Source organism: Anser anser (genome assembly GCF_964211835.1).
Source record: "Anser anser genome assembly, chromosome: 2".
Taxonomy (NCBI): domain Eukaryota; kingdom Metazoa; phylum Chordata; class Aves; order Anseriformes; family Anatidae; genus Anser; species Anser anser.
In genome coordinates, this window is record NC_139721.1 from 115,114,527 (window position 1) to 115,134,572 (window position 20,046).

At 38.8% G+C, this 20,046-nt stretch overlaps 1 protein-coding gene across 1 annotated transcript in view; it reads right to left on the minus strand.

The window, feature by feature from the left end:
* Positions 1–20,046, minus strand: part of COL15A1 (collagen type XV alpha 1 chain) — a 126,838-nt gene that overhangs the window by 45,767 nt on the left and 61,025 nt on the right. Inside the window, exons 12-16 of the mRNA XM_083825865.1 lie at positions 14,219–14,287; positions 8,396–8,431; positions 4,301–4,363; positions 3,397–3,432; positions 3,222–3,305 (exon numbers count right to left, since the gene is read on the minus strand). Of these exons, the coding sequence (XP_083681991.1) occupies positions 3,222–3,305; positions 3,397–3,432; positions 4,301–4,363; positions 8,396–8,431; positions 14,219–14,287 (288 nt within the window). The remainder of the gene's footprint in view (positions 1–3,221; positions 3,306–3,396; positions 3,433–4,300; positions 4,364–8,395; positions 8,432–14,218; positions 14,288–20,046) is intronic.

Below are 20,046 nucleotides of genomic sequence, written 5' to 3' on the forward strand. Positions count from 1 at the left end.
ATTCAATTCATAGGTTACCAGTTTGGTGATAATAAGACTATGGAAGACTGCATCAAAAAAGTCAGGGGACGTTGTCCATCCCTTGGCCACGGACAGGTAATCATGCTGGTCAGAAATGACTTGTCCTTAGTAAATCCAACTTGGCTGCTCCCAGTCACATTCTTATCCTGATGTTTTGATTAGGCTTTCATTCTGTTTTCAAGACAACCAGCTTCCTGGTTTAAATAAATGTTCCCAATACTATATCATGTGGTCATACATTAAGTAAGGGTAGTATGAAACTGCTTGCTCCACATAAATGCTATAGGTGAAAGAGGTTTTTTTTCATTTCTTTCACTCCAACAGTCCATCAGTGTGACTTCTAACCTTGTTTTGAATTCAGAAATAAGTACTGAATACTCTTAGAGTCTTGAACTAGTCCACTGGTTTAGCAGCAAGACACGCCATCCATTTCAAGATCATGGTCTGTGTGCAGCAGTGTATTCCTATTCAATGTAATGAAGATCTTCTGAATTTCACAAGGCCAGGGCAGAATATGCCTTCCAAGAGCAGGATTTACTTAGCACATGAATAAGTATGTTTTCAGCAAGGTGTTGTGAAATCTGAATACCTTTTCTTCATGTAACTATGTCCAGATGATAACTATCAGATCCCAGTCCTTTTCATAATTTGTTATGAATATAGTATACATGATCTAACTTTGAAATTAGTTTAAAATATCTTGTGTTAAATCCCTGCTTGGAATAGGTGGTTTGACCACATGGCCACCAGAGGTCCCTTCCAATTATCTTATGAGTCTCTGAATACTATTTTTCTAACCTGGGATGTGAGGAAGGGCACAAGAGAGGACAGACCTACTTGGTCTCATCATATATCATATTCTATCCTATCCTAACATATCCACCTGAGCATGGCAATGCATGGTCAGCTTTCTGTATTTTGAGGTCCTGTTGGCATCATGATTCCTGCAGCTAAAGCCTGTTACGTCTACTGGGTGCTGCTCCTGGGTGCTCCCTGTCCTCAGGTTCTACAAAAAAATACTGGAAAATTGTCACTGAAGCAAATAAAAAGACTTTTAAGTCCTGCAGGCAGCACTCCTTCTCCTGGCCTGCATAAGCTCTCTGCTGGTTGCTCCAGGGGTAGCAAGATGCTATTGGTCGCACTGCATTCCTTGTCCTACTTTGCCCAGAGGGGGAGCAGGACAGGGTCTATTACTTTAATGAAAGTAGTAAGAGTTCTGCTGCTGAAATTGTTCTGCTTTGTCTACAACTGGTGGCAGAAGTCCAGGAGCCCTGGGTTTACTCCATCTTTTCAGTGCAGAATTACTGAGTTTTTTTTTTTTTTTTTGGAATTACTGAGTATTCATTCTCAATCCAAACCATAGTGAAGTCAGTGGAAAGAATCCCAAAGGCCTTGCTGAGCTTGGGAGCAGGCATTTTGTATGTTTTAGAAATACAGTTTAGCTGCAAATGGAAATTATGGTTGGAAATCAGTAAAGTCTACAAAGTGCTGAGGATATGAAAATACAGGGTGCAAGAATGATGATTAGACAAAACAATTGCACAAGGCACATAGTTATTTAACTTTCTTTTCAGATTTGCAAGCAGCTTTAATAGCCATAATTTAGCAACATAATTTTTCAACATATCAAATGAATTTAGAAAGTGTTGTCTAAAAAGTAAGGACAGTGTTGTTTTTCAGGTCTTTTTTTTTTTTCTTTTTTTTTTCTTTTTTTTTTTTTCAGTGTTATAAAGAGGAAGAAACACTAGTTTTTAGCATGACTGTCTAGGCAGGTTTTAACTAAAACTTCAGCTTCATATCCAAATGGTGTGAATATGCCACTACTATAATTACAGGAAAAAAGGGGTAACACAAAATCTTCTGACATTTGCTTTATACCCCCCAGACATGAACCTTTCTCCAGGAACTGAACTTTCATTCAGTTTATGTACCTAAACTATGGATGAAGAATGGCAGCAAAAGATAATTAATTGGTTAAATATTTTATATTTAAATCCAATGAAATTTCTCTATTCAATGTTATTTCAGTATAATATCCAACTAAAGTGGAGCGATAAAATCCTAGCAAAAATTAATATGTTTTACTGGTTATCATTTATTTAGTGATGGTCAGCAGTTTTATAACTGCTTTAGTTGTAGCCACTAAGACCTTAAAAAGACTTCCTCCCCACTCTGATGGTTCAGTTCATTTGAGTTGAGTGAGTGAACTAATACACCCTGACCTGGGCAATGATTTCCCTGGCTGTGCTATGGGTCACTTAGATCACTTAATTGGTGTCTGCTGCTCTACCAAGATCACACCAATATCCACACTGTAATAGCTGGTACTGTTTATTTTAGTTCTGTAATTCTAACTGCAATTGTTAGGTCTGCTTGCAGTAGTTCTTTTCATTTCTGAAGCTAACTACGGAAGATGTTTGATGTTTTTCTGAAAAACTCTGTCAACAGAATTTGGAGAATTTAATCTTCTATCTCAGCAAATGTATAATAAGCAAAGATCCTGTTCTTATACAAACTGTGTGGTAAGTAGAACTCATTGTCATATATAATTACACATACACACAAGTTTAATCAGCTATTTCAAATCCAGCTTGTCAAGCCCTCAGAGAAATCATCTGATTAACAGCAAGTAGATTTTGAAGCATATGAGGATGTCTCAAAAATGGCTCTTGCTGTACCTCCACAGAATACCTGTTTGCTACAAATGTATGTAAAGCCACATGTGTATGCACCCTACTTTGTATGGGAGCTTACTTCTTAAACTCCAAGGTATTTAGAGAAGGAAATGGGTTTCTGTACAGATTTGTAATACACCTGATGCAATACAGCTTCTACTAGGCTCTACACATTTCTGTTAACACATGATGAAGGCAATTCATACACAGATTGTGGAGAATTCAGGGAATGGTTTCTTCAGGCATATCTACACATTAGATAGATGTGGTGGACTCTGCCTATCACAACACACAGGGAGTCATGCAACCTCCAGCAAACTAGTCATTAGTTTGCTATGTTAGCTTCAATAATATTTTTATATTTCTTATTTATGCTGTCCTCCCATATTGAGATTTTTTGTTTGTTTTGAGGAACGGACTTAAAACATGAATATCAACACCAGAATTGACTGCTAGGTAACCGCTTGTGCCCTCTTCATGTTAAGTGGAGTTACAAAGACTTTGAAGATTGACAAACACACTTACCTCAGGTATTGCTATGATTGGTCCTGGTGGTCCTCGTGGTCCAGGTGGACCCACAATACTGTTCCCATCCTGTCCTCGTTCACCCTATTTTAAAAGCATTACATATGGAAAACCCATTTACTAAACACTACAATTCACAGATTTCTCAGAAAGAATGAAATCCACCCTATCTCACCTGAGGTCCTGGGTCACCCTTCTCCCCTTTTGGACCCTGCACATGATAATAAAAATAAGCAGAAATTATTTTAAAAGGAAAATGGTGAAAATGTGCTTTCTCTATCCTCAGAAAATGCACAAGAGTGAAACACAGGTACAGAATGATCATCAGCCTCTCAAACCACAGATGGGACAAGCTAGTTTCCACTCAGATCCTCTGAGGGCCTGATGTTTAAAATTATTTGTCAGCACATTTGACACTTCACAAACAACAAGAAACAAATGAGCACACACCATTTCATTATCTGGGGATTAATTCAAGAAGCCTTTCTTTCAGTATAGTGAAATCAGCCGTGCCTGGCTGTTTTTCTCTTTTTCAGCATTGACTGCCTCAGTTGTGTCCTGTATTGCCCAGTGAACTGGGAAGGGGAACACAGGTGAGCTAAACAGTCATTTTTCAGGTAAGTTATTTCTAAACTTGAGCAGCCCTTCAATAGGATTCCCTGTGCTGGGGATATAGACAGCTCATTTGGCATGAGTAAAAGGAAAGTGGCAGGGAATGAGCTGTAGGACTTCCCAGCTGAAGAACCCTTGAAATCCCTGGGGCTCTTAATCAGGAGAAATACATTAAAATCACCTAAGAGTTTTCTGGTTTCCATCTAATTAAAAGCAGAGATAAATTCTGAATAATTAAAAGCAAAAGGAGAATTGAAGAGTGAGAACTAGCCTCTGGAGAGGCCTGTATCACTTTTGACTGGTGTGTGGTGTCTAAACTATATGCTTCAGGTTAGGTAGGACAAACCCAGACCCAGCTCTCCACACACTGCTACCAAGTCCTGCAGAGGGCTCCTGCTGAAGCTCAAAACACAAGTTTAGGAGCCAGTGTGTGTTAGGTGATCACGGAATATGATAGCCCTACTCACCATATTTCCAGGATGTCCAGCAATGCCAGGAAAGCCTGGTTTTCCTTTTGTACCTGGCAGTCCCTGCCACAGAAAACATACTGTTATTCAAGATAAACTATTATCAAACTCATTCAAACATACTGCTCCCAGAGGGACACATTATCTGAGTGGACTAGATAGTATGTGGGGGGTTCCATGGAGTCAGGATCAGTAGCTCTCGGTAGTCATCAGCCCTCTGCACTGCTCCTGCTGTTTCCCCCTCTCCAGATAGGATTTTTTTTTTTAAATGCAGCTTCAATTATTCTTCATCACTGTTCACACCTCTGCTTAGCAAAAGGGTGAATTCTGCTACTTTCCCCCAAGATATATTTTGTGGGTTATTCCCACCCTTTTGATTAAGTGACTCAAACTGGATGAAGAGGCAGCAGAGGTATTGAATGTAGATGGGAGGGAGGGAGGGGGAAGGATTGGGATGTGGGGCAAAAAATTTGATAGCTCCTGCTCTAGTTTAGTAGAGGATTGAAACTTATTGCTATGAATCTGATGAGTTACTCTATATTCTATGGGAAAAAAAAGGAATTATTCCATAGTAATGATAATGCAGTTTGCCTAGAAAAAATGGATAAAAGAAGACTGTGAATTCTTAAAGGAACAACTAAACAGTGAACTATCTTTTTATTTGCATCTGCTTTTCTCTGTCATATGAAAAAGCAAAAGAAGTTACACAGAATAGCCTAATGATTCATCCAAGTGCCAGATTAGCCCTGTGCTGTTTCAGTAGTGGTTTGTATTTTTTTTTTTTTGAAAAGGTTGTTTTGTTGTTACATTTTGTTTTGCTTCAAAAAAACTACCTCTGGGCTTTTACAGTAGCTAGTACCATGACAATCTAGAAGAAATAGACAATTCCATGAAAAAGCTTGTTAGCTGTCAAAAAGGTAAACTGAATAAAAGAGATTACTCTAAAAGGCACAGGGAAAGAAAAAAAAAAAAAGAAGAAGAACACAGAACATTACTGTGTCACTGCATATACTTATTGTATGCCCATAACTAGAATTCTGTGGACCATTTCAGTTCTTCCATCTTAAAAGGGTTCTAGTGGAAACTTCTAGAAAAAACTTCAGAAGAGGGCAATGGGAATAATGAAAGGTACAGAATGGCTTCTGTATGAGATGTTATGGTGTAAGCTATGACCATTTAGTCGGAAAAGAGACAAATGAGGAGATGGATGAAGAATATTGTATTGTATTCTAAAAGGAGAGAGTAATTAAGGATTCACTCTTCTAATAGAAGAAATACTGGGCATCGAATGAAAATAGCTGGAAGAGGTTCATGCAACATGTAGCTAAGTTGGCAGATCCCCTTGCCACAAGATCTCATATATCATAAAAGTTAGTGTGAGTTCCAGGGAAGGTATCAAGTTCTTGCAGAAGAGAATTACAGTGTACTACTTGTCCTTTTCTAAAGTCAAACAGCATCTAAGCATCTGCTCAAACTGCGTCCACTTTTGGCTATTGCTGGAGGCAGGATACTAGGATGTATAGATGTGATCCAGTAAAACCACCAAGAATTGTGTAATATTCTGCAGGAGTCTCTAAAGAACAATAGATTCATAAAGCATCCAAAGTCAAATAGCCTTCTGTGTTGCATTTTTGGTGTGATAGAAGAAGTTCAAATTAACATTTCATAGGACTCAAAATCCTCTCTCTACTTGTGCCTTATTATAGAACTACCATCATAAAAGATTTAATAAGTCCACCTCATTAAGGAAGGATTTTCTCACTTTTGTTTCTATTTTTGTCTGTGAAAAGCAAAACATGTGGCTCATGAATAAATGTTCAGTTTATTAAGATAAAGTAGATCTTTTAAGGCATTTTCATTTTGTAGAGAACTGACACATAAAAAGTATGTGAATACTAATGGGATTTAGGCACCAACATGACTTGTAAAAATGGTACTTGCAATTTAAATCTCTTCAGTGCTTGTAGAAAATTATCTCTCTGCAGCAAAGGTAATTGGGCAGAGAGAATAACAATGAACCAACAGCATTCTGTAGCAGAATGCCGTCCTTTCAGGCATGCTGGTACATGTAAATCAACTTCCTATTATTACAAATCCTGAATAATTTCACCAATTGATTTTACTAATGAATTTTAGTTTGGAAGAAAAGACACAGGATACGTACCACGCTTTAATTAAATAAGTTATTCAGAGACATCCTCATTTCCCTCAATATTTTAAGATTGTAGAGTTGCTCTTTGCTCAAATATAAGAGAACTAAAAATGTTCCTTGTTTTCTTTTGTTTTCTTTTTTTGTTTGTTTGTTTTCTTTTGTTTTCTTTTGTTTTTAACCTGAGGATTGGAGAGATTGACTATTTTTTAAATAACTTTGAAGCCATTCCACTTACAATGTATGTATGTGTTTGAAATGTATATATCATAGCAGCAATACTAGTTACTAGAACAAGGACCACAGGACAAAACACCTGTATGAATAATAATTAAGAAAATAATTTATAGCCTCAAGCAGATAAAAAAGAAGAGTTCAAAACAACTGTCCTATGCATTAGTGTATCAGCTTTAGTTACTTCACTAACAACTATCTCTGCCATGGCAATGCTTCAAATATGTAGAGCAGATGGAATTTATGTCAAACAGAGTCCTGCTACATTGTTGTTTTTTTAAAAAAAATTAAATAAGCAGATGCTGTTAGAAGACTGTGGCAATACTTCTGTAAATATTCAGCAAATAGAAGGGTAGATTGATAATTGTCTTTGCCTTGTTTCATACAGCAACTATTGATTTCAGTGCTGTCCCAAATGCAAAAGAAACGTTTTAATTTAATTTAATTTTATTATTTAATTTAATTTAATTTAATTTAATTTAATTTTATTTTATTTTATTTTATTTTATTTTATTTTATTTTATATTTTATTTTATTTTATTTTATTTTATTTAATTTTTTAATTTTGATTTCTTTTCTACGCGTCCCAGTGCTGCCATCTGCTGGTTTACATCTGCAAAAGGCACCCAAGTCAGCCTAGTCAGTCATGCAGAAAGCAGCTGGGACACAAGCAGAAGAAACTTTGGGGTGGGCTCCAAGGAGGGTCCAAAGCAGAAAAGACAGGGATGATGAGGGGGAAGATTGGACAGGAAATATGGACTCCTGCACCATTAACTAACATGGTGTAAACCAGTGTAAACTGGCTGCTTTTGATGCCATGGCTAGAACTTGAACTGACCAGAACAGCAGGTCTAGCTTGCACACTGGTGCATGAGGTGAGTTAGACAGCTAGGACAAATTACAGCTTGGAGGCATGGGCTGCATGTTAGGGAAACTGTCTTTCCTAGGCAGATAGTGAAGCACCAGGACAGGATACCCAGAGAGTTTTTGCATTTTCCTTGGAGTTATTTAAGACTCAGCAAAACAAATTAATTGCTGATGTGATCTGGTGTTGGTGATAATCCCACATTAAGTGTGATATTGGACTAGATGATGTCTGGGGTTCTTCCAGCCAACATTTCTACATTCCTGGACCTTCCGAATGGTACATTTGTGTTAGGAGTAACCTGGCTGCAGGAAAATGGCAAGCTCTAGCACAGAAATAGGGAACAATAGTGGCCTCTGTGTGGAACACTGGATTAGGGTTGTGGATGGGTCCTGAGACCTTTGTACAACACAGATGAATCTACTGTTGTACTACAGATATGTACTGTAGTGGTGGAGTGCTTTGGTGTGGTGTGCTAGCTATGAACCCTGTTATTAAGAATGGGAAGGCAGGTGGAACTTAGTTTTCACATAAACTTTGCTTATTTTCATTTTTGTTCTGCCAAAAAACAAAGTGGCTTCACAAAACACCATGACATCACACACGTAACTGGATTTTAAATATAATTGTAACCATATTTTAAACAGATCTCTTAAGCAACAGGTTACCTGGCTCCTGACATTTACAACTCAACAGAGAAAGGTTCTGTTTTTCCAGGGAAACCTTCCTGAGCTTTAAGATACTGAGAGAGCAAGAAATGTTCATTACCCCCTTATTATTCCCATATAAAGGAAACTAAGAGGAGGAAAAGAGTGAGGTTTTAGATCAAGCTATATGAATTTCTCACCTTTGAACCTGGTGGACCAATGTTTCCTCTTTCTCCCTGAAACAGAGATACAGTAAGTACAGCTCAAAAATCAAAGTGAACTGTGGTTATGAGGATTTTAAACATGTATGTTACTTTCCTTAGAAACAAAACACTGGATGGAGTAAAATGATTAGTAAAAACAGAGCACATTTTTGGTGAAGTGACGCTCAATATACATTTGTGAACCAGTTCTGGGGGTTTAACCTCCCAGTTACAACTTACATCGTAAATGTTTCTGGTTAGCACATGTTACTTTTGCTGTGCATCCATCAAACTGCGTGCCTGAACCTTCCTTTTGGTGTCTGGAAGATGCATATAGTAACATTCCCCAGATCTACCAATGCCACAGTGATCTTGTGCATCCACAAATGACCCGCAGTCTTCCTTCAATACAGTTAAATTAGCCTCCTCTGTGCTACTGCTCTCCCCATCTACCCAGACACTGTGTCATACCACAAGCAATGTAATGAGTACTGCCATGTTCCACCTTCAGGGCCGACTCTGCAGCACTCTAGCTATGACTAGACATGATTCCTCGATTTCATTAGACAAAGAATACACAATGTAGTTCATTTCAGTTGAATAATATGAAAAGGAATAAAGCATCAAGAAGCTATTACCATTGCCTGGAATGTTATGTTTATGCTTTCTGTCTTTCAGGAGTGTGTATATTCTTAAGTGAATGAAGACTGTAGACTCTTTTTAAAGGAAAGTAGTTTTTTCATAATAATAAGTGTAAAAGCAGAGTTTGGTCTTTATTTGTTAGGAAAGACATCAGACTTTGGTCACAACAGGCCTTCACTGTTGGATGTTTGAAGGATGAAGGAGATATGAAACACGACTATATCTTGAATATAATATGTGAGCCTTTGTTTTTTGGAAGTGGGTAGCTGTTGTACTTTGCCACTGTTGCCTAGTGAAGTCTTTTATAACCATGAAAAGTGGGTGTAAATTTTATCCCCATGAGAATTATAGTGTATTACAGCCACTTTATATTGATTTTCTGTAGTGTATCTGATTTTGTAAGAAATTGAGCAATACATAATCTATTCCTTTCTGTGTCTCCATGGTCTTGGGGATGAATGAGTCAAGTTTAAGCAACCATAAACTTAGTGTAGGTGGTGGTGAACTCTCTTGGTCAAAGTTTATGACTACATTTTCAGTTCCAGTCATGTTCATATATGCATCATCATCCTACCCCCATACTCATAAGTAATGCTGTCTTCCAACATTAACAGGAGGAGTTGTTACCCAGTGGAGGGACTTTTTTGCAGCCATGTAAACTGAGCACTACACTAGACCCTACATATAGTGGGCTGGACAGATCTTTGATTGGCATTGTTCTATGAAAGAGATGCATGCAGCTGTTGCTGGCAATGTTCTTTCTGTGACCTGTGCTGTGTATAAATTTAAGGAAGAGAGGGTGGGGTCCACAACCTATTGTTTTACGTTTCATGCTCTCTCAGTGTTCCTGTCATTTCCCAGGGCAACGAAGACCTGGAACTTCCTTAACTTCATACAACAGATTTAAGGTGCTGAAAAGGTGTTGCCATGCTGTACTATTAAATTGCATGGTACTAAAGCTTTATATAGGATTGGAAGCAAACTCTTCTTGTCTAAGGCTCCATTTTGGAAATATGCCCTTTTATCTTTTTTTTTTTTTTAACATTTCTCCATTTTTTCCCACATGGCTTACTTAACCAATAGTAGCATAAAGGTGGAAAAATTGTGTCACAGCTGAGCTCAAAGAGAAAACAAGGCAAAGAACAACTCTCTTTTCCCCCAACATTTTCAGAAGCTTTTCTTATCACCTTTTGGAAATGAAAGGTCTCCCTACAGCTTCCTCTTTCAACAAAACACATGCAACCCCCTGGAAACCAGAATGAAGTATCAATGAGCAACAAAGAGGAACTGCCCAACTTCCTAAAAAATTTTTAAAAAGTACCATGTTAGAGCAGGTGTCTTGGGGTCTAAGTGCCCCATTGGTATTTATGCACCATTCTGACATGGATAAGAAATAATCCTATTAACACACATTCTGCGTTACCCAGTGTAAAAGGAAACACAATTAATCTAATACTTACCCCATATGTGAATATTAACCATAAAGTTAAATAAATCCCAGCAAATACTGGGAATATAGAAATATATAGAAATCAAAAATATATGCCAAAGCAAAATAGGTTAGCTTTCGAATGTTCTTGTTCATACAGTACTTTTGGTCCAAACGCTGTCCATGTCTTTCTGCAGAACCCTATTAAATCTCACTGCATTTACTGGTAAATCCAGGCAACATTTCGTAACAAATTTTCTCAGAAGAAAAAAGAACCATAATCGCAGCTGTTACAAAAAGAGGATCTGAGATCAGAAACATCAACAGAGTAGTAAGATACAAGCATTGTTTTATATTTGTTGTTCTAGTAAATAGTGCCTTGATTTATATTATCATGCAAAGAGCTATAGATATTTTTTTTCTTAGAAGGATTTTATTTCTAATACTTTCAAAAAAATGTACTAGTATGCAGTAACAAGAATTAAATTGTTGAAGTGCATTTGTTGCAAGGGATTACTTTCAATTGCTTACTTTTTTTTTTTTTTTGAATTTGCCTCCTTGTATAAGATTACATTGTATTACAAAGTACAAGCAATATGGTAATGTCTTGCCAGGCTTAAAAATAGCTTGAAGCATACTTCTTGGGATGCAAATTCCACTTGTCAGTTGTAAAGGCCAATTATGATTCTTTAAAAACAAAATTAACTGTCCCATTATGGATCATTTGAGGGGGTAGAATGGAAAAAAGAAATCCAACAAATGATTAAGTCATCTCCATCTGGAATATGAAGACAAGACACTGTCAAATAAACCACCAACAAAAATTTACACTGATCTGTGGTAGAAAGAGAATAGAAACCCTGGGAATTATAGCTACTCTAACAGACAAAATTTTATTTTGAGCAACAAAAAGGAACTGCCAAACTTCCTAAAAGATTTTTTAAAAGTACCATGTTACAGCAGGTGTCTTGGGGTCTAAGTGGCCCGTTGGTATTTATGCACCATTCTGACATGGATAAGAAATAATTCTATTAACACACATTTTTATTACAAAAATTTTTAACATAAAATTTTATTTTCTCTGTTAGACAAAATATGACCAGTACATTCTTAAAAAAGTGTGAGGCCCCACATGGCGTGCTACATCCAGGTCTGGGGCTCCCAGCACAAGAAGGATGTGGAACTGTTAGAGCGGCTCCAGAGGAGGGCCGCAAAGATGATCAGAGGGCTGGAGCAGCTCTCCTGTGAAAAAAGACTGAGAGAGCTGTGGATGTTCAGCCTGGAGAAGAGAAGGCTCCAGGGACACCTCATTGCAGCTTTTGACTGCTTAAAGGGAGCTCATAAAAAATATGGAAAACAACTTTTTCTCAGTCAGATAACAACAGGACAAGGGGGAATGGCTTTAAACTAAAAGAGGGGACATTTAGATTATATATAAGGAAAAAAATCTTCACTCGGAGGGTGGTGAGGCATTGGAGCAGGTTGCCCAGAGAAGCTGTGGATGCCCCATCTCTGGAAGTGTTCAAGACCAGGTTGGATGAGGGCCTGGGCAATCTGATCTAGTAGGTGGCATCCCTGCCCATCACAGGGGGATTGGAACTGAATGATCTTTAAGGTCCCTTCCAACCCAAGCCATTCTATGGTTCTATGTTTCTATGATAAAGGATGAATAAAAAAATCATTAGATAGCTATATAGTGGGAATAGTTGTAATTTACTTCTTAGCAGCTGCTTTGAGTTACAGCCCTCTTAGAAGCAGATATGTTGTTTTCTCTCAAACATAGTCTGGAACCTCTGGAGTTATCACTGAATGTGACTCATAATGGTTTTATGCAGTACCAGCAAGTAAAAACTGTTCCCGATTAAAGGAAAATTCCAGAATTTTGTTCAGCTGCATTTAGATGTTTTTCAGTATTTATAGCAGAGTGACTCAGAAACCATGTCTGTTACAAAATCAAAACCGAGAATAAGTCTGCCATTTAGGCAAGTCAGAATGGGCAATTTCAGAACCAGCTTTGGACATCTCATTTTGGACACTAGTTTGTTTTGGCTAATTAATTCTATTCTTGTAAATACAGTTTTCTGGAAACTTTTTCAGCAGCTAGGAAAAGAGAATGGGAAAATTCTCTAAGATATTGAACTGAGTCAGCTACAATTTCAGTGATTCACAATTACTAAACCAGCACAATAAAGAGCTTCTCAAACTTGTTATTGGCTCCAGTTCATTTCTGAAGATTCATGGAATCATAGAAACAGGGTTGTACAGGACCTCTGGAGGCCATCTAATCCAGTGTCCCCATTGAACTGGAAACATCACCACCTATACATCAGGTCCGTGATGGCTCTGTCCATCCTGGTCTTGAAAATCTCCAACAATGGAGAGCTTCTGCATCCTCTCTAGGCAGCTTGCCACAATTCTGCACCAATCTCCTAGTGAATCAGTTTCTCCTAAGGTTTAGCCTGAACGTCTCAAGATGCAGTTTTTGGGCCATTGTCACTTGTTGCACCCTCTGGTGCTATGAGGAACCATTTGGCTTCATCAGCTTTACAACTGCCCTTCAAAGAATTGTAGGCAGCTCTTAGATCACACCTTTGTCTTCTTTTTACCAGAATAAACAGTTTGAGCTCCTTCATCTTGTCCTCACCAGTCACATGCTCGAAGCCCCTGACCCAGCAGGTCTCTGCTGCACTGTCTCTGTCTTCTCCACATCCTTCTTGATGTGGGGTGAAAAACAACAACAACAACAGCAAAACAAACTAAAAAAACGCAACACATCTCTTATTCCATATTTCAACTGCAGCTTCACTAACCCTGAGTACAAGAGCATAATAACATCTTTATATGTGTTAGCCATGCTCTTCTTGATGCATTGCAGCACAGGGTTTTCCTTATTTGCAGTGAGAGTGCACTGTTGCTGAATATTCAGTCTGGCATCTACCTTATCCCAAGGTCTTTCTCAGCAGTACTTTCTCCAGACTTGGGCAACAAGGCTCATTCTTTCAAAGCTATATTTTGAGTGTTCAGATGTTTCTTTCAGAGTGAGCATGGGAACAGGACTTCAGAAGACCAAATCAGAACAATGCAGACAGTTCTGGGAGAAGGAATGCTAGATAATTGCCTGCTTTGGGCAAGTCACTGTAGATTGTAGTTTTGGTGTTACTTGTTAAGAATTAAGATAAAATGTGGCAAGTACTCAGTGTTTTAGAGTGTCTCACACTGACAAAAATATCATGAGACAAGGTTGATGGAGGAAAAAGCATTCCTTTTTCTGGGTCATGATTTCCATACTACTGGGAACAATGTTTTAGTTTAAGTGGTATTTTCAGATTATGTATATCTTATTGTCAAACTGTAACATTTCAATTTCATTCATCTTCATACGCAAGAAGGGCATCTATTGGGGTAAAACAAGAAACAGGGAACAAGATGATGGAAAGAAACTCTATCTCATCATTTAATCTCTTAAATATATACCACTCAATTATCTAAAAATCCTCAGCTAACCAGGTATCAGAGAAATACATTTCAGATTCTTTAGGAGACACAGTTATTGTAATATCATTCTAGAGCAACTGAAGCCAGTGCAGTGCAGTTAGTCTATAGCTGACTGGGTCTATAGCTGGTTAGTCTATAGCTAACTGGCATTTCCAAAAAGCAGAGACATGACAGTTTTGGTTTTGGAAAACAAAGAAACAGACAAACAGACAAAAAAAAAATCAATGCTCCCCTCCCTCAGAATATCCACTCACCTTTGGCACTCTTGATCCTGTAATTCTGGATTCACTTAGCAAGCCAGTAATCCCTGATCCCTCCATGTCCTAATGGAAGAGAAAAACACTACAGAACTTAAGAATTAATCTTTTTTTTTTTTTCTTCAGCTGCTGATTTTTCTGGAGTCCTGTAAAAAAATGGGCAGATGTTGAGCATATATATATATTTTATGCTTTCTCATTGGCCTTTTATTTTAAATCAACGCGTGGTGTTCTAGAGATAGGCTCTTTTCAAATGAGATAAGAGCATGTTGATCTTTCATACAGAAACTCTGGTCTTTACAAACTTGTCACTTTGACGTTATGTCTCTGACACTTGAGTCTGGACAGCAACAGGCACCTGTGAGAGAATCTCAGTTTTACGTATGTGCTACGTTTAAATGTGTTGTGATAGTATTTCTCTGTTTAACACTTCTTGTCACCTTGCTGCTGAAATACTATAATGACTAGTAAGGGTTACATAACTGAATTAAGGCAGGGAGGGCTTGCAGGCTGTTTTTTAAGAGCAACAATCATTATTCAAAAATAAAGGTCCTTCATAACTTTCACAGTTTAATTGTGAATTTCTGCTTAAAGTGCAGCTGACTGAAATGGAGCGGGAAGAACTGTTCTGCCAAAAAATGTGGAATTAATTAAGATGGGAGAGACCTCAGAGGCTACCCAGTCCAATTTTCTGTTGATAGTAGGGTCAACTTTGAATTCGAATCAAGTTGGACAGGGCTTTGTCCCTTCAGGTCTTGGAACTCACCAGAGATGGAGGTTCTACAGCCTCTCCAAGCACCTGTTCCAATGCTTGTCTGTCCTCAGGGTGAAAAATATTTTACTTCTGTCAAATCTGAACCTCCCATTTCAGTTTATGATTACTGTTGCTCATCCCTCTGTGCACCACTGTAAAGATCCTGGCTACATGTCTTCTCAGTAACCTCCTTTCAGGTATTTAAAGGGACCTTAAGTCTTCTCTAGACTAAGCAAGCTTAGTCCCTTGAGTCTTTCCTCGTAGGCAATGTGTTTCAGGTGTACAGATCATTGTCCTGGCTCTCTGCTGACTTCAGAAAGATCTCGGAGAAATGGAAGATCTTGTGGGAAACACCCATATTTCCTGTGGATATGTTCTAGTGACTTTAAAGGAGACTACACAGAAAGTAACAACTACCATTTGGCTCCCATTGTTCTGACTGTGACATTCCAAATCCAGGGCGTAACCAGGAGGTGCCAGTTCTGAAGCAGACAAAGAAGTAAAATTGTAGGTTTCCATAGTTCTCTATCTTAGCCCCAGAACCATTTCAGCCACATACTCTGATTACTAGCCTTAAGCCTATTCCAGAACTTGTCAGACTGTGTTGCAAAGTGTCTGGACGAACCATGCCAGCAGGAAACCACTGTTTTCTTCTCAGATGCATTTCTAAATGTAGTTGAGCAGACTCAATTACTTCTTTCTTCTGAAAATGGAAAATACTGATATTTCATTGTTCCTCTTCCTTGTTCACAGCCATATAGCCTTCATTTTCAACATCTGTGCCACATATTGAATCCTCTGACTTTTCTGTGAGTTATTTAAACTCACTAATATGGCAGAAAATTAGTGGATTTTTTTGGGGGTGTGTGTGTGGATAGTTCTCTAAAATTTTAGTGCATTAAATTTACTTGTGGAAGGATTGATAGAACACTGGATGTTAGTGTATGTGAAGGGCAAGCATGTGCCAGGAACAGCTGCAGACAGGAGGGGGAGCAGAAAGAAAATAAAATCTTCACCTCTTAGTAACAATGAGCCTTTTTATCAGTTTATCATGTTTAGAGGACCCATACTCCTAGTGAGCACTCCTTAGCTTTCTGCATAGTTATTGACTTGAAATGGCTCAGATTGCCGTGGATCTTATGTATTCTGGTGACAGTGTAAGGAAAAGGGTAGGAAAACCAATTACATCAGCTTAAGCTGCTATGGAATGAGTTTAGTGCTGAAATTATGGAAAATGTCAAATGATCTGACTCCAGTGAAAAGGAGAGATCTTGTTATTTTATGCTTTTCCACCAACTCTATGAGGGCAAGTACAAGAGAAGCAGAAGGAGTGCACAGCTGAAATGGAGACCTTCTGTTTAAGGACCAAGGTGGGGGATAACGAGTCGTTAGATTGGTTCAAGTCCTTCCATGTAACTTCACCTGAGAATGAATGTTACTTAGACTTCATTTTGCTCCTCCATCAGATATCAGAATGACAAATAACATCAGAAAATCTGCTGAGATTCTGTTTGGCCTGTTTAACCAAACACTCACTACTTAGAGTAAACCATAAAATGTGTTTCTGGGCCCTTCCTTCCTTTGCCTCCACTCCTCTTTAAATGATCCATCTGTGCCAGTATACTTTCATTTTAAGAGAGTGCTTGATGCCTGCTTTATATAACATACCATCGATTTTGACATCTGCATATTTTAATAGGTTTACCAGGTACCTTCTGCAGCTCAAACTGTTCTTTTGGCAAGCACAAGTGCCAGCAAACCCCATGCCATTTGTTTTTTGCACATAGCTGATCGCAGATGCTAACAAGCGCTAACAGGAATGTTTTGCATAGACAGCCTTACAGCAGTAAACACACTGCCAACCAAAAGGCAGTGTTGCCCTAACAAATTGGCATACCACATTGCTGCTTTAACAGATGGCAGGGGTGAGCCTCTAAAAGATCAGCAAGAATTAGCAAGCCTGTCTCAGAGAAATTACAATCACAGCAATTCTATTTGGACTGGATGAAGTTTAAGATGAAGCTAGACATGATATTATTGATGCAGTTAGAGTTGGTATCTCTCTCTATCTGTGTCCATAAAAGTAGGAACTGTCAGTTTTCACAATGTCATGCTTTTCTGCCAAGTATTACAGACTTTGTCCCTCTTTGAATTAGGCATCAGAAGTGGCAAATTTTGGTCCTAAGTACCTGCCTGCAGGGGCTCTCTTTGGTGGCACAACAAGGCAAAGGTTGCTTCTACTCGAATGAATGGGGAAGAGTGAAGCATCCCTTAACATCTGTGATCCTGAAGGGTCACAGAAAGTGACTATCAGTCAGACAAGCCATCCCAGGATCAAACAAAGACCAGGCCTAGGATGAAGATGTGGCTTATTACCAGCCCTTTCCTCATTCTGAGGCAAGCATATATTAATTCAGGGAAGACTCTGTACCAGCCTTTGTAGTATGTCGAAGTTAATGCAATAGAGTGTTTGTATAGTTAGACTTCATGCTATTCTTTACTAAAAATTGCAGTGGTGGCAGTTAAGAACTTGTTAGCTGATGGAGAGTTTTTTTGCCCATTGAAATCCATGGATGTCAGTGACATTATTACTTAGTAGTGTACATAGTATAATACTGTTTAGTTAGATATCAGATGTTAGAATATGCCTCTAAACAAGCATTAATGGTCACCTCTGTACTTGGAGTACTCAAAGTGTCTCTATAGTAAAGAAGAGAGAAATAAAAAAGAAGCACTTTAGATACTGGCAGAAACATGTATTTATCTGTGAATTAACTGGCATCTTTTAAACACCATCACTTTACAAATGCAATTCTATAGATGGCCAGCAGTTTTGTTCAAAACTGCTTACTTTCCTGATGAAACTGTCCTCAGCTTCTATGCAACCTTGTATTGTATTCCATGAAATAATAATAATAATAACAAGAAGAAGAACAACAACAATAATAAACAACTCTGGAAACACTTTTCTGAGTCAAACTGCTAGATTAGAAATGAAAAGCACACAAAAAGAGAAGGCAAAAACTCATATGTGACTATTGATGCTGTCAACATTGCTTCACAAACATGTTAATATGGCAGCTCTAAAACCTGAGTGTGCTCCCTTTGCCTTGCTGTACTGCACAGCTCCTTTCTGTTCCAAAAGAATCATCTCAATGAGTAGTTCTAAAATGACATGTAAAACTCAGATAGAGCTGACCAGATACCGTATTTTAAAGTGATGAAGGTATTGTTTTCAGAAGTAGAAAGTAGGATTTGCAATCTCTTTTTCTTTTTCATTTTTTAATAGAAAAAAATTCTTCTGAGTAGAACAGACTATGAAGCCACAAATGTCAATAAGTTTTCTCTGTATTTTCAATAAGTTTTCTCTGTATTTCCATCTTACTGAAGAAACTAAACTCATGGCTTCAAAAATGACAACATGGGAAAAGTAGAAGCTTAAGTGGGACCTGCAGCTTGATTTTAATGAATACTGGCAGGTCTCTAGATATATACAGATTTACTCTAAATTATTTACACGGAAAAGATGGTGCCAAAGAAGCTTTTCCATGTAATGCAGTAGTAGCTTTGAGTATCTGATATTAGCAATTACATTTTTATATAATACACAATATTAATATTTATTTACTGAATAATTGAATGAAAAGTGCCTAAATAAGAATATTATAGAATAATAGTTCTGTTGGAAGGGACCTACAAAGATCATCAAGTCCAACTGCCTGACCTCTTCAGGGATAATCAAAACTTAAAGCATATTAATGAGGGCACTGGCCAAACATCTCTTGAATACTGAGAGGGATGAGGTATCAACCACCTCTTTTGGTGTAAAGAAATTTTACCTAATATCCAATCTGAACCTCCCCTGGTAGAACTTCGTGCCATTCCCATGTGTCCTATCACTGGTTACAAGGGAGAAGAGATCAGCACCTCTATCTCACTAGTCACTTGCTGAGGTGATCGGCTCTGGGGCAGATGCGTTCTCCAGCAGCATTGCGGCCTGCAGGGTATTTCCTGCATAGAGGTCCCTTGAGGCAGCTGAGGGAGCCACCAGGACCTTACAGCCCTCTCGAGGACGGCTGACAAGCCTTGGGCAGAGCCAGGAGTGCTCCTCCTCAGTCATACAAAGCAAGCAGCCCCTAGGAGTGCAGCAAACAGGGCATGGCATGTCAGTCAGAGTGTGGTGTGGGTCCTTCATTTTGTATTCTGGGATCAGCAGAGGAAGGGCCTTCTACTGTTACAGAAATGTTGTCCACCCGCCGAGCCTGCTGGTCTGAGGCTGAAACCCAGATGGAGGGGCCACAACCTCCCTAGGCAGATGCCTGCACCCAAACAGACCTCCTGAGGATTGAAAGATGTGCTCAGACCTTCAGTTCCAGGGAACTCCATTCACTGGTAGTCCCCCTGGGTCCTGAAGGCAGAGGTGGGTGTCATGGGTGCAGGTGTGCCCACCTGGATGAACTTTTCAAAGAGGTGGCTCTGTTATGAGAGGAGCTCACCAGAAAATGTAGCGTCCAGGAATCTGAGCGGGAGATTAACAAATGATGTTATGTACTGACATGGGCCAAGCAACAGCCCTACCTTAAGTCCTGGCAAAGGGATGGTAAAAAAACTTCCAGCTCTGAATGAAGACATTTGAAAGACTCACATGACAAGGGAGAGTGGTCCTTTGTCTCTGCTCAGAGCCAGAGGAAGAGTCTCTCCCTTGCCCCCAAAGTGCCCCTATGCAACAGATACAATGCTCTGGGACTGGAAAAAGAATACATGAGTTATGGTCAAGACCCAGGAAAGAACAACCACACAAAGCTGGTCTAACCAACCACCTGTATTAGAACGAGTGCCACTAAAAAAGCATGAAGGTTGTTAGTTATTGGGAAATTCGTTGCTGAGAGGCACTGAAGCACTCTTTTGTTATCCAGACAATCTCTCTAGAGAGGTTTCCTGTCCACCTGGGGCCCACATTCTTGATACTACAAAGAGGCTACCAAGTCTGGTAAAACCAGAGGACTATGAACCATTCCTACAGTTTCATGTAAGATCGAACACCACAGTGAGGCGAGTCTGAAATATCAAA